The 14,785-nt window shown below is 43.6% G+C and overlaps 1 protein-coding gene across 11 annotated transcripts in view; it reads right to left on the reverse strand.

The window, feature by feature from the left end:
* Positions 1-14,785, reverse strand: part of rbfox1 (RNA binding fox-1 homolog 1) — a 1,299,090-nt gene that overhangs the window by 12,565 nt on the left and 1,271,740 nt on the right. The window contains exons 11-12 of one of the 11 annotated variants that reach the window (XM_086000892.1): positions 13,457-13,489; positions 10,702-10,754 (exon numbers count right to left, since the gene is read on the reverse strand). The exons of the other annotated variants lie outside the window; for them this stretch is intronic. Coding sequence (XP_085857018.1) covers positions 10,702-10,754; positions 13,457-13,489 — 86 coding nt within the window. The remainder of the gene's footprint in view (positions 1-10,701; positions 10,755-13,456; positions 13,490-14,785) is intronic. 11 annotated transcript variants of the gene reach the window in all.

Genomic DNA, 14,785 nt, shown 5'->3' on the forward strand with positions numbered 1-14,785 from the left:
CTGAACTCGCACTATCGTTGGATGCAGCCTACCAGGGCATGGATGCCTACTCCTCTGCAACGTGGACGCCGCGGGGAATGACAGCCTGGGACACGGTAGGACCGCCTCATAGCGCCGTGCCACCCCAGCCACACCCCAACAACGGCCCAACTACCGCAGCAGTGTCCCAAGGCCAGACAGCAGTGCCCCAAGGCCAGAAATGCTACTTCTGTGGCCAGGCAAAACACCCCAGAGCGCGCTGCCCGGCGAAAAACGCGATCTGCTCGGGCTGCGGGAAGAAGGGACACTACGCTAGCGTCTGCAGGGCCAAAGCCACCCCGAACCCCAGCAGCGCCGCGTGTGGGCCATGCGGGCCGCCATCTTGGACCTCCCCGGCCATGTGCGAATCACCGGTACAGCAGCCATTTTGGACGCCTCCAGCCACATGGGGATCATGGACGCCGCCATCTTGGACGACAGCCGGGACGCAGCAGGCCCCCGACACCGCCTCATCTGATACCCGCAGCGACACACCGACCCCTACGCTGGCATCCGTTACACTGGACCAAGCGAGACCGCACCAACTGGCCAGTTCCACAATGGACATTAAGGTAAATGGTCACGATACAATCTGCCTTTTTGACTCTGGGAGCACGGAGAGCTTCATCCACCCCGACACGGTGCGGCGTTGCTCTCTCCCAGTCCTGCCTGCGCAACAGCGGATTTCTATGGCCTCCGAGTCCCAGTCGGCGGACATCGGCGGCTACTGCGTGGTGACACTCGTAGTAGACGGGACCGTGTACGATCATTTTAAACTTCTGGTCCTGCCTGACCTCTGCGCTGCCGTCCTGCTGGGGTTAGATTTTCAGTGCCACCTTAAAAGTGTTACGATGGCGTACGGTGGACCCCTACCCCCACTCACAGTCCGCAGCCAGCAGCTTCCAAACTGCCCGCCGCGCACCAGGTGCAACCTCTCCACACTCAGAGTCACCCCCCCCCAACTGTTTGCTAACCTCACCCCCGACTGTAAGCCCATCGCCACAAAGAGCAGGCGATACAGTGCCGGGGACAGGGTTTTCATTAAAACCGAAGTGGAGCGGCTCCTGAAAGAAGGGATTATTGAGGGCAGCACCAGCCCCTGGCGAGCCCAGGTTGTGGTCGTTAAGACCGGCGAGAAGCAGCGCCTGGTCATCGACTACAGCCAGACAATAAATCGCTACACCCTGCTGGACGCCTACCCACTCCCCCGTATAGCTGATATGGTCAACCAGATCGCGCAGTACCGCGTCTTCTCGACCATTGACCTGAAATCAGCGTACCACCAGCTCCCCATCCGCCCTGAGGACCGCCAGTACACTGCCTTTGAGGCAAACGGCCGCCTCTATCACTTCCTTAGGGTTCCCTTTGGCGTCACCAACGGGGTCTCCGTCTTCCAAAGGGAGATGGACCGGATGGTAGATCAAAATGCGTTGCAGGCCACTTTCCCATATCTGGACAATGTGACCATCTGCGGCCGTGACTTGCAGGACCATGACGCAAACCTCGAAAAATTCCTCCGCACCGCCCAACTCCTAAACCTGACATATAACAAGGAGAAGTGCATATTCCGCACAAACCGCCTCGCCATCCTTGGCTGTGTTGTGGAACACGGAGTCATCGGCCCCGACCCCGACCGGATGCGTCCCCTTATGGAACTTCCACTGCCCCACTGCCTCAAGGCCCTGAAGAGGTGCCTAGGGTTTTTCTCCTATTACGCCCAGTGGGTCCCCTACTATGCGGACAAGGCCCGTCCGCTGATCAAGTCCACCTCTTTTCCCTTGACGGCAGAGGCCCGCTTAGCCTTCCACCGTATCAAGGAGGACATTGCCAAAGCCACCATGCACGCAGTGGACGAATCCATCCCCTTCCAGGTGGAAAGCGACGCGTCTGACTTTGCCCTGGCCGCTACCCTCAATCAGGCGGGGAGACCCGTGGCCTTCTTTTCACGAACCCTCCAAGGCCCGGAGACCAGACACTCCGCTGTTGAGAAGGAGGCCCAGGCGATTGTGGAGGCTGTGCGTCATTGGAGGCACTACCTGGCCGGAAAACGATTTACCCTGCTCACTGACCAGCGTTCAGTTGCTTTTATGTTTAACAACAAGCAGAGGGGCAAAATCAAAAATGACAAGATCTTGAGGTGGAGAATCGAACTTTCCACCTACAACTACGAGATCTTGTACCGGCCCGGCAAGCTAAATGAACCCCCGGATGCGCTATCGCGTGGCACCTGCGCCAGCGCGCAGATCGATAGACTGCGGGCCCTCCACAATGACCTCTGCCACCCGGGGGTCACCAGGTTCTTCCACTTCATCAAGGCCCGCAACCTGCCTTACTCTATTGAGGAGGTCAGGACCATGACCAGGAACTGCCAAGTCTGCGCTGAGTGCAAACCGCACTTTTATAGACCAGACAGGGCCCACCTGATAAAAGCCACTCGCCCCTTCGAGCGCCTGAGCGTCGATTTTAAAGGGCCTCTCCCCTCCTCCGACCGCAATGTGTACTTCCTCAATATTATTGATGAGTACTCCCGTTTCCCGTTCGCCTTCCCCTGCCCGGACATGACCAGTGCCACGGTCATTAAATGTCTGAACAACCTCTTCACCCTGTTCGGCTTCCCCAGCTATATCCATAGCGACCGGGGCTCATCGTTTATGAGCGACGAACTCCGTCAGTACCTGCTAACTAGGGGTATTGCCACAAGCAGGACCACCAGTTACAACCCCCGGGGGAACGGACAGGTGGAAAGAGAAAATGCGACAGTTTGGAAGGCCGTCCTGCTAGCCTTAAAGTCTAGGGGCCTTCCAACCTCCCGCTGGCAGGATGTGCTCCCCGATGCGCTCCACTCTATTCGGTCACTGCTCTGCACTGCCACTAACGCCACCCCTCATGAGAAAATGTTTGTCTTCCCAAGGAAGTCCACATCGGGGACATCGCTACCGCCATGGCTGACGTCCCTAGGGCCGGTCCTACTGAGAAGACACGTGAGGACCCATAAAACGGACCCCCTGGTCGAGAGGGTCGACCTCCTCCACGCCAACCCCCAGTATGCTTACATCGCATACCCGGACGGGCGGGAGGACACAGTCTCCATAAGAGACCTTGCACCCTCGTGGGCCGCAGTAACCCACTACCCACTACCACCCCCCCCCACGATCCGATATCCAGCCCCAGCAGACGGCAGGCCTGGGCCCCGCGACCCGCTCGACATCTACGAGGACGACACGCCTGTGCCACAGCCTACGCTGGACTCGACGCCGGAAACTTCACTACCCCTGCCGTCGCCACGCAGATCACAGCGGCAGACAAGACCTCCGGAGAGACTCCAATACACTAACTTTTAATACACTTCACCCCGCCGGACTCAATTTTAAACAAGGGGTGAATGTGGTAAACCACTGTTTGTATTCCTGTTTGTCCTGTTTGTATTCCACTGTGTACATGCCTGGACATGCCTTGGCTGACTCCTCCCACAGGTCCTAGTATAAAGGTGACTGCTCCCCAGCCCTTAGTATCATGGACCGGTCAACCACGCGAGGCAGACCTCCATTCTGTTGTTAATAAAAGCCTTTAGTTACTCTTCTAACTCTCAGTCTTTTATGAGTAATTGATAGCGCATCATCCACTTCCCTAATTTTCCAATTAGTGGCAAATTTTAATATGCTAAGCAGGGAAGTCTCAGTATTAAGATCTCAATCGATCAGTTAATATGAACCAGGGTCAAAATACCTTGGTTTTTTTGGGGTCTCTATGGCTCCTCTGCTGAAGGGTCAGAGCGGAAGATTGGATAACCCTGTGGAAATTCAGCACCCATCCCCCCAACCCCATGTTTCAATTTTAACAAAGTGCTGTTGAAACAGCAGGAGCTGATTTCATTATTCGAGGAATTACTGAACCCAACATTATGAGGGAGTGGAGTTAACATATCCACCAGGATAAATTCATCAATCGCATGCTCCGACTGGGAAGCCATGCTCCAAAGAAGCAGAGGTTGGACATAGGGCTGCAATGCCATAACCCCAATTCTGCAACCTTCAACTGCATCTCCCTCTTAAAGTGCAGGGCTGGTGGATTTCCCCTTTAGAAAAAAGGGCAAAGGACAGATATCATTCTTTGTAACCATTTGACTTTTAAAAGCGCACCTCAAAGGCAAATTTTGCTTAGTGTCCATACTGTAACCACTTCGGACTGCACTGGGACACAGCCAGTGTATCTTTTTTCGGATGCAGGTTGCATTATTTGAAGGCACCCAGTAAGTAAAGTTAAAAAGCAAAAATCACCTTATGGCTGATCTTGCCTCTGCTGATCAACTAAGAAAGGAGAAAAATATTAAGCTGCCACTTTCCGTGATTTCTGAGTTTTCCCCCCCGCCTTGTGAAATAATTTAATTCTAATGCCAGATTCCTAGTGGTGCTGGCTGTGAATGGTTAAGATGGAAGACTGAAAATATAGTGGGCTGGATTTTAATGGGGAAGACGGGTTGTGGGACGAGGGGGCTCTGAGGTGGTCAGGAAACCCGGGAGGCCGCAGGTCCTGCCGACTTTAATGGTAGGGCCTGATTTGCATGCGAAGCCTCTGTTTTCCACCCACAGCCAGCCAGATTGAGAGGCCGGCTGGCTCCGGGCGGGTAGGCCTGCGACACTAGGCTGCACAGAGGGGGGAGGGAGGGTTCACGTAGGGGCCATGTTAAGAGGATTGGGGGGTCGGGTAGAAGATTGGGGGAGTGGGGGGGGGGTCGGGCCGGACCATTAAGAGGATTGGGGGTCGGGCCAGGCCATTAAGAGGAACTGGGGCTGGGCAGAAGAGCAGGGGTGGAGGAGGGAAGATTGGGGACAGAGGTTCTTGCGGGGGGTGGGGGGGGGCGGGAGGGAAGAACATAACCGGCCTCCGGAGGATCGGGGTGGGGGCCAGGGAAGATCGGGGTCAGCCTCAGCATCATCAGTGGGGGGGGGGTAGAGAACATTGGGGCCGGCCTCAACATCATTGGTGGGGGGTCCGTGAAAGCGATCGGAGGCCTCGTGAGCGGGTCTTCGATTGCGGGGGGTGGGTTAGGCACTTATCTCCTGGATGCAGCAGTCCTCGCCTTGCTGTAACTGCCGGGTTTTACAAGGTGTGCAAAACCCGACCAGCTACAGTTAAACACAAAATGGAGGTTAAAGAAGCGGCTTCTAGCCTGATTGTAATATTTAAATCGGCGTCCCGCCTCCTGGCAGCAGGTTGGCTGCCCCGCCCCGTCCCGCCTCCGTTAAAACCGCAACTGGGCGGGTTGGAGGCGGGTTGAGGTCGGGAATCTGACTCTTAACACTTTAACTAAACCCCCCCCGCTCCTAACCTACACATTTTTTTAAGTTAAAATTCCCAGCGTCATCACTGGGTTTAAAAAAATGTGTAACCAGTTGGTCCCAGCAAGAAAGTCTAATGTATTGTTGGGGCACAGTTGAGAGCTAAACCCTGGGTTTATCCTCTGCTGTACCGAACCCGGAAGCAATTCATGCTCTTGCTGCTAAATATAAAAAATCCTTCATTCCCACCGTTGATGTCCCTCATAAAATTTATTCAAAAATTTAAAAAAGGAAAAAGAAATGTTTTTTCTTTCGATAGCCAGTTCATACATGCACAACAATAATATAAGCTTTCCATTCGACTGTAAAGACATTAGAGTAAGCAGGGATAGGGGAGGTTTATTTCATTAGTGGTCATAAAATTAGCCAATCAGAAAATTTATTGGCCAGTTTTGAAGTTCATCAACGAACCCATTAAATAGAATGATTCTATGACACAATACCTTTTCCATCAGATTATTAGCCAAAACAAAATATATCTCGCTACATAAAGCCTGTATTAATAATCAGTGAACTGGCAAGTAGCCAAAGTGATCCCTAATTAAGTTAATGATGGATTGCAATCGTGTGAAAGGCCTGGCATTTAAGTTTAGAAAACACCACAATGAGCTTAATTTAGCCCTCATTATACTTAGATCCATTCATGCCTTCTTACACCCCTAGCAAGATAGCATTGTGTTATAAATTCATGGCTTTTGTACAGACAGAAATGAACTTTTTGGGGGTATTCAGATGTCCTTTTTATTAAAGCTCATGCTCCCTAAAGCACGGAATTAAACATCATTTGTTCACACTTGCTATTATGAAGCTGTGGCCTCACAATGAAGTCTATGATTCATTTCTCACCTTAACAAAACACACTTTAAAACTGGAATTTTATTTTGCACATGAAACATAGACAAGGAGACATAGACAGGCTGGTGAGATGGGCAGACACGTGGCAGATGAAATTTAACGCAGAAGAGTGCGAAGTGATACATTTTGGTAGGAAGAACGAGGAGAGGCAATATAAACTAAAGGGTACAATCCTAAAGTGGGTGCATGAGCAGAGAGACCTGAGGGTATATATGCACAAATCGTTGAAGGTGGCAGGGCAGGTTGAGTAAGCATATGGGATCCTGGGCTTCATAAATAGAGACATAGCGTACAAAAGCAAGGAAGTTATGATGAACCTTTATAAAACACTGGTTCGGGCTCAACTGGAGTATTGTGTCCAATTCTGGGCACCGCACTTTAGGAAGGATGTGAAGGCCTTAGAGAGGGTGCAGAATTTTTTTTACAAGAATGTTTCCAGGGATTAGGGAATTCAGTTACTTGGATAGACTGGAGAAGCTGGGGTTGTTCTCTTTAGAGCAGAGAAGGTTCAGAGGAGATTTGATAGAGGTGTTCAAAATCATGAGGGGTCTAGACAGAGTAGATAGTGAGAAACTGTTCCCATTGTCGGAAGGGTCGAGAACCAGAGGACACAGACTTAAGGTGATTGGCAGAAGAACCAAATGCGACATGAGGAAAAACTTTTTTACGCAGCGAGTGGTTAGGATCTGGAATGCTCTGGAGACAGACTCAATCGTGGCTTTCAAAAGAAAATTGGATAAGTACCTGAAAGGAAAAAAATTGCAGGGCTACGGGGAAAGGGCGGGGGAGTGGGACTAGCTGAAGTGGTCTTGCAGAGAGCTGGCACGGGCTCGACGGGCCGAGTGGCTTCCTTCTGTGCTGTAACCATTCTATGATTCTTTCAGAGATGATTTCTCTTCCCTCACAAAACTAATACGCATGAGCCTTAGATAATGAGTTTACACATGCTTCATTTGTACAGAAATAAAAATCAAACATCGAGCTCACGCATCGTCTAATTCTACACATTAGTTTGAATTTGCAATAAATTTGATATCTGTTTCATATTTTTCACACATATCATCTGTATATGAACTGAAGTTCTTCTGTATATGCAATTAAAATGGTACACAATTATTTCACTAAGTATTTTGTGCCTAAGTTTTCTATTTCTATATTTTCTAGTCTTTTTTGACCACCAAACTGAATTTTTCATTTTAGTATTTTTCTTTTGTGGTAGTGATCCGAGAAATACAAGTACAATGGAGAGGATCTAGAATCCCAAATCTCCAATCTGCATTCTCGTGAAGCAAGAGTTAGCACCAGGAAAGTAATCTCGCAATATTTGGCTCTTACCGTTAAAAGAAAACCCCAAGAGGCTCTGAGGGGCAGGTCAGCACAGGTAGCACGAAAAGCGGCTTCATGGGCAGGAGCAGTTGGTATTTATTGGTGTTTTTTAGCATAAACACCTTCTTTAAAACTTTCCATTTGGTGGGGTTTTAATGTTTAAACCCAAAGCCAGAATCCTATGTACGGATCTGATTAAACACCTGGATATCTGCATATTTAGGCCAGAGGATGCCGGATAAGAAATAAACAACAGTGCTGTAAGATTGCCAGAATTATGAAATGATTCCCTTTCTGATCCATCCAAAAGTAGCGTGACTTTTTAATGAGGTTGACCACTTCTTTTCGTTTGGCACCAAAGCATTTTTTGGAATGTTCACAGATGCAGACATTTTTGTAGTTATGTAGCTTCTACTATTTTTCTAAATGCTCCTTATCGTAAGACATTTACCAGGAAACAGAAATGTGAGGGGAATTTAACTTTCCCCACTGTCAGGAAAGGATTGGGGGAGCAGTTAAAATGGAAACTGTTCCATTCCCGTCGATTCCCCATTTTAACAGCACTGGTTTTCGCAGCAGGACCTCCATTCATAAATGCAAATCAGTGTCTCATGACGTACTTGGGATGCTATTTTAACGCATTTCGGAATGGAGTGCCCGCCCCGCCCCTAAATGTGTTGGGAAGGCAGCAAGGCCTTCTAAGATATGTTAATAAACTTTCTTTAGCAGGGCAAGGAGAAGCAGGAGTGTACCTCCTGGTCCAACAAGAAAAGTCCAGGCCTCTGATGTCCTGGGTTCCGGCCTCAAGACACTCACACCACACCCCTCCCACCAGACTTCCCTTGCTGCTGGAAGCCTTCTCTTGGTGCCAGTGCGCGGCCTCTGGGCCACCCCGTCTTTATTGCCCTCCACCACCCAGCTGTCACTTCCCTCTTGAAATGGGCGAGCAGTTGGCCAGTGGCATTCAAATGAGGTCCGGCAGTTAAAATGCACAATTGAGGCCTCCAACAATGACTTCCTCGCGGGATTACTGTCCGCTCCCACCAGCCTCCTGTCGGGAGTTAAAATCGGCCCTCCAGACTATGAATAAAATGCTGTTCCTGAGACTGTAATAAATATACCACACTGAGCGATGAAATTGCAAAGGTTTTAGAACATTCAGTATTGTCTGAATCAGAGCAATAACAACAATGGAAAACAAATTCAAAATGGACACCAAAAAATAAAAGACAACTGAAAACTATCAGTAGATATGTGGTGATTCAGGATGATATATTTGCTTCAACAATTAGTGAATTCCTGTGATTTGGCCAAGTTTAAAGAAAATACCAGTAACCACATGCATTACTAAAGTTTTCCCATCATTTCTGGGCTCACATTCCATTCTTCTTTTACATTTGCATAATGTTGGCGCTACAGTGGAAATCAGAGCACTAGACATTCCTGAAAATGTTGCTCTTACAGACCCTGGTGTGATTTCCTTTCGCAAAGCTTTTAGAAGTTTCGTGCAGGAGCAGTGCCTTCAAGTAGGTGATCTGCAAGCACTGGGAGATTGACTGTCCAATGTAAACAAAGTCTATGTTAAGAATGAGAAGCTGTTGTTGAATTTCAGGCCATTTTTGTGCTGCGATCTTATGTTCCCTATCTACTATACTGATATGGTTTACTTGTGGCCTTACCGCTACGGATGATATTATTATTCATTTACTCCATGCTAATTTGCACCTTTCAGCTGTTCCATGCCAATTCTGACAGACTGAATCATTTAGACTAACTTTGAATATTGTTCCAATTCAATCTAGTCTGCAACTTAGTCCTAATTCTGTATCCATCCTACAGAGATTGCCATTTTATGTTAGATACATTATTTCATTGCAGTTTAATTCCAGATCTGCTTGATGCTTTATTTTATCAGTATTTTACAAATGAGCAATGGGGTGTACTTAATCATAGCTTTCTGTTGAGCTACTGTCTTCAGGCTAAATTGGTTTCAATCATATTTGTGGATTCAATGGCAATTTCAGAAGTCATTTTGTTCTCTTTAAGAAAGAGTGCAAGGTAAATCTTCACAGAAAATGAATATCTCAAATGCTTCAGTAACATAATTAAAAAAACCTCATCATCCACATGTAGAAATGTGCTGTTATCATTGTGGAAAAGAATATTCAGTAAGATTTTTGGGTAATGTGGTGTTAGTCAATGTGAATAATGCACACAAAGGAAATTTTCTGTCATTCTCTACAATTCCTATTCTTTAAATGTTCATAGATAACAACTATATTTATCTTATCAATCTAAAAACAAAACACTGACTGAAAAAGACAACTATGCCAAGGTGCCAACCAAGGACACAAGGTGCAAAGCAATCAAGTCAGATTGGATCAACATAGGGCAGGATGATGAATCTCTCCATCTTTTCTGTCAAGCTACATATTATGCTATTAAAATTTCACTATAATGAAATTTTAATATCATCTCTCTCTGTAGTTTATATATGGTGACCTTTGCTATAGCTTATGGTGTTTGCCCAAAGCGTCACTGAAGAACAGCTAGGAGTCCACTGTGTATTAAGTGCAGCTAAAGATTACAAGGTCAAATGTGAAAAGTAGATTTTAGCAAAAAGCTTTTTGAATGATGCCTGTATTTTACAACAGAGCATACATGTAATATCTCCCATTTACGGTGTTGCATTTGTTAAGATGAACTCATTTAAAGGTTTGTAGCCATTCTCAAAGTCACGTTTGTTTCAATAATGTCAGTTTACTTTTTGCCAAGTTATAAACTTTAGCAACAACTGTGAAAATTGTACCTTAACCAATAAAGACTGGGAGCTCAATGTGTACTCTCAAGGGCAACTAGCAGCAGTTTAAAAATGGCTGAGTAAACAATTATTGAGCGATGATACGTGGAATAGGGTTTCAAAACTATTTCAGCTTTTCTATCTTCAAAAATCAAACCTCAACTCTATTGAAGGAATCTCTGTAATACCTGAGATAGGTAGTACCTTTGTTCATGAATGAAACTGCATGTTGTAGAATTTCAAGGCTATTTCTTGATAGTAACTTAAAAAGGGTCCACCCGCTTTGCATGTGAAGTACTGCAGGATACCACAAAAGATATAAATATCACTGTGGATGCATCAAAAAGTATCAACAATTATTACCTGAAGAGGTGTTACAAGAAATTTCATCTGCTGCAACGAAGACGAACTGATTTCTGCAAAAGAAGATAAAATTGACAATACTGCTTGGTGACAGAGCACGTTTGACTGGAAGATGTGCTATCTGCCCACTGATCTGATCTTCAAAGATGGGAGGGGGAAATCTTTATTTAGATGAATGTGGGGAAAAAAGCTTTCAAAATTCAGATATTATCTAATTAAATGTCACTGGATCATGCACTCGAGCATGTGAATTTTAGTTTGGTGAATGAATATGTCTTAACAATTTTTTATTTATCTAAGCAATGGTCATAAAAAAATCTGTACATAAAAATATTGAATTAAAGTTCCAAATATTGGTTTATTCTTAACTGTACCTGCCATAAAAAAGGTTTTGTTTTGCACAGTATATTTATTACCAGATTAGCATTCAGGGCTATTAAAGATATTGGTTGTTTCTAATCTATTGCATGATAAAGCTGTCAAAACAGATTCTAACAACACTGTGCTTAAAACATTCTGCTCACAAATGTCCATGCAAACTGAAATACTACAAGTCTTTAGGAAGACTGGTATTTCTTTAGATCATTGTTTAACATCAACAGTTTATATGTAAATCATATAAGTGTAATACTTATCAAACCTGGTTCTGCTTTTTTCACAAATTACTGTGATAAATGTTCTTTGTCCATTTCAAATGACATGAATTTGCATTAGAATTTGCGTTTAAGCATTCTAATTTGAGAGAAGCAGATCCATTTTCCTTTGTAAGATATCATGACACTGCATACTGTTCTTCAAATCCACTCCCAAATTTGTACTGCATATAACTATGTTTTTTTTGTAATTGGCTCTGAGGACGCATTGTGAATATTAAGAAGGTAATAAAAATGTTGGCTACTACTCATGAAGTTAATTTTATCTTGCTGTATATTCCATGGGAATTTTTTTTTTTTAATTAGCTGGATTTTTCAAATCAAATTAAGCTTTTTCCTGCATTTGAGTGCCTCACATTATCGTAGAAGAAAAGATCCACTTTAATGTATTTACATTTAAGATAATAGTATAGTCTGTATATGTAAGTTTTGGAGTCGTGGGAATGGAGGAGGGATTTCAGTATGGAACAAAATGATCTGCAAGTAATATTTATGCATTAAAAAATTACAGTGCACTTAATCGTTTGCTTCAAAACAATTGGTTGATTATAATACGTGATAAAATAATTTAAGGTCTTAAAATCTACCATTTCCTCATATAGAGAACCAGGATTAACATTCCATTTTACAAAATTTGGTTATGACCTATTATTTTATATGGAAGCTAATCTTAGATAATTTTTTTTTCATTACTAAGCCAATTAAATGGACAAAAGCATACATCAGAAAAGATAATGTAGAACATACTATAGATTGAAAACTTGCATTCCAACATTCCCCTAACTGTTTTTCAATAACCAAAAACGAAGCACTTATTGCAAACATTTATGGGCAATTAGCTTCAGTCTACACAAAATCATACCAACAGCATCTAAAAGCATACTGGTGTAGCGCATGCAAACTGGAGTTTATGATACTGCATTCAATGTACAAAGTGCATGTGCATGGATATAGAAATGCAAACAGTAGTAGCTAAAGTTATTCAATGGCATATATTTCGATCTAGTAATTCAATGATTTTCAAGAAAGGAACCCTGGTTGCAAGCTATGATACACAAGCCAGTACACTGTACACAACAAAATGCACCAATCAAATCAAAAACCACCAGGCAGCCAAACAAGGCAAAAATCCTTGCCCTGGGGCTTTGCTCAAGAAGCCACACACAGTGAACTTTTGTGATGGATCTGTCAGAAGTGATATAGCTTTGCAGATAAACTGATTCCATCAAGTGAATATGCACTGACAAAATGCCAATCCATCCCTCTTCCCCAAGACCGATAAGGTACGAAAGGGCTTCAGAGTACCACTAAGTGTGAAATGACAAAGGGTCAGCACAAATCCTTTACAGTGCCATTAGTACTTACATACTCTTCAATGAACATGCTTTCAGCATACTCGGTGACAAGATTTTAGCTATGGACATGCATTGTGTAATACATAGTAGCTTGAATCGGTTGTTCTGCTATTTGTGATTCTGTTTGTAAAACAAGAGTAGTTTATCTTTCTGAAACAAGGCTTAGCACATGTTAGGGGTGCAGCACCGATGACTGTGTACTCAGTTAATTGTGTTCAATGATCTGTTGCTGTTTGATTATTCAAGACAAATAACCACTGGCCCTTGTTGCTTTTTAAACTAGTCCTGTGATTTGTGACCATTATGTTGGTATCAATTTAGTTTATTTCTGTGCCATAGTTCATGTGATCTTACTGCATTCACAAACTGCATCTGATGAAATTTACTTGTAAAACTAACAAAATAATTACAGAAAATTGTTAAATAGTATTAAAAAGAAATACATTAATAAAAGAAAATAACATACTTTTTGCATGTTCAGATATGCTTTTTACAACTGAAGTTTATTTCTGTTGCACCAGAAATATACAAAATAAGTCCATGATAATAAGATGCAATATAACATAATGTGAAAGAATAACACACAGTAGTTTTATATGCAGACGTTATTGCATTCTAGGTTTTGTGCAAGCGTGCAAACAACATACATCTATCTTTCACATGACACAAATAAAACAATGTGTGGAGTGATCAGAAATTTGAAAACAATAGTATACTGTAGTTTCATTGATTCAAAACATTGCTTACACAGGAAACTCTACGGCCTTAACACTCCTGAACCTTCCAAAGCAAAGATAAACAAGGCAATCAGTAGATTTAGGACGTTCAGATATTTATTGTAAAGTTAGTCAATAATGCAATCCAATTATGATATGTTAGACATTTATAATCTAATATCTTGTAACCATACCACATTTTGTAATTGGCACTTAATATATATATATATGTATGATTATATATTTTATATTACCATATTGCAATTAAAAATGTCTTATCCACTTCAGCAATTAGCAGGCATATAATGGGTATGTAATAAGTTCTGCAATAGACACTGATTCTCATTGCATAACCCACACAAGTAATTGTCCTTTTTCTGCTAATTCGCAAGAGACAAAAAAAGAAAACCACCCAGAGGAAGTATACTGACTGCATTTAAAAGAGACAAGGAGGAACCAACTCCTGATTTTGCTGAAAATTTGATCAGGTAATACATGAATAGCAGGGAAGCTCTATCACATTCCGTACACCAACAGTACAGCAGAGGTTGAAACAGACCTAAAATGAGCCAAGCCCCTGCAAGAACACTTACGGGGAAGGGCAGGTGCAATTTTAGGAACAACCAGTTATAATTTCAACCAGGTCAATATCTTCAAACAGCACAAATTTCAAAAATAATGAAGGCTTCATATTGAATTTCAAAGAGTTAAAAATAACAAAAGTTTCCATTTTAAAGTCCATTCTGTGAAATTGGTCAGTAGATCTCAAATAAATGAGCAAATGGATAAATGTTAAACTATAGCGTGTCAATCAAACTTCCATCTGGGACCTGGAAAGTATTGATAAAGACACTGTGTGCCAATTATAAAGGCAATTCTCTCATTTTCTGGCAAGAAATTTGAGAACAGAGCTGGTAAGTGATGGTAGTATTGCGAGGATCGATTACTCCTGCTGGGAATCTGCGTGACATGTCAGTCGGTGTAAGTATGAACACTTCAGGGGTCAACTGTGCCTACAAATTATGAAATGGCAAGGGAAACTTGAGGCTTCGGTTCGGCTGTGTAGGTTTGGTCTGTTCTAAAAGGTAGGGAGCCAAGCCCACAATTAACCTATAAAACTCCTACATGATAAAATGTAGAGAGTTACATAATGATATGGTCTTGGTACCAGAGTGCCGCCAAATGAAACAATAGCACATAAAAGGATTAAACCAGTCCCATGTTATCAAAAAGAATGTTGAAGATAAACAAATTGCTAAAAATTATCTGTCAATACCAGCATTCCAACAAGCTATCAGAACGAATAAAATAAAGACACAATTACTAGCTGTAGTTACCGACATATTTGGGGATTTTTTTT

Source organism: Somniosus microcephalus, chromosome 11 (genome assembly GCF_052327205.1).
Source record: "Somniosus microcephalus isolate GS21.2 chromosome 11, FLI_Smic_1.0, whole genome shotgun sequence".
Lineage (NCBI taxonomy): Eukaryota > Metazoa > Chordata > Chondrichthyes > Squaliformes > Somniosidae > Somniosus > Somniosus microcephalus.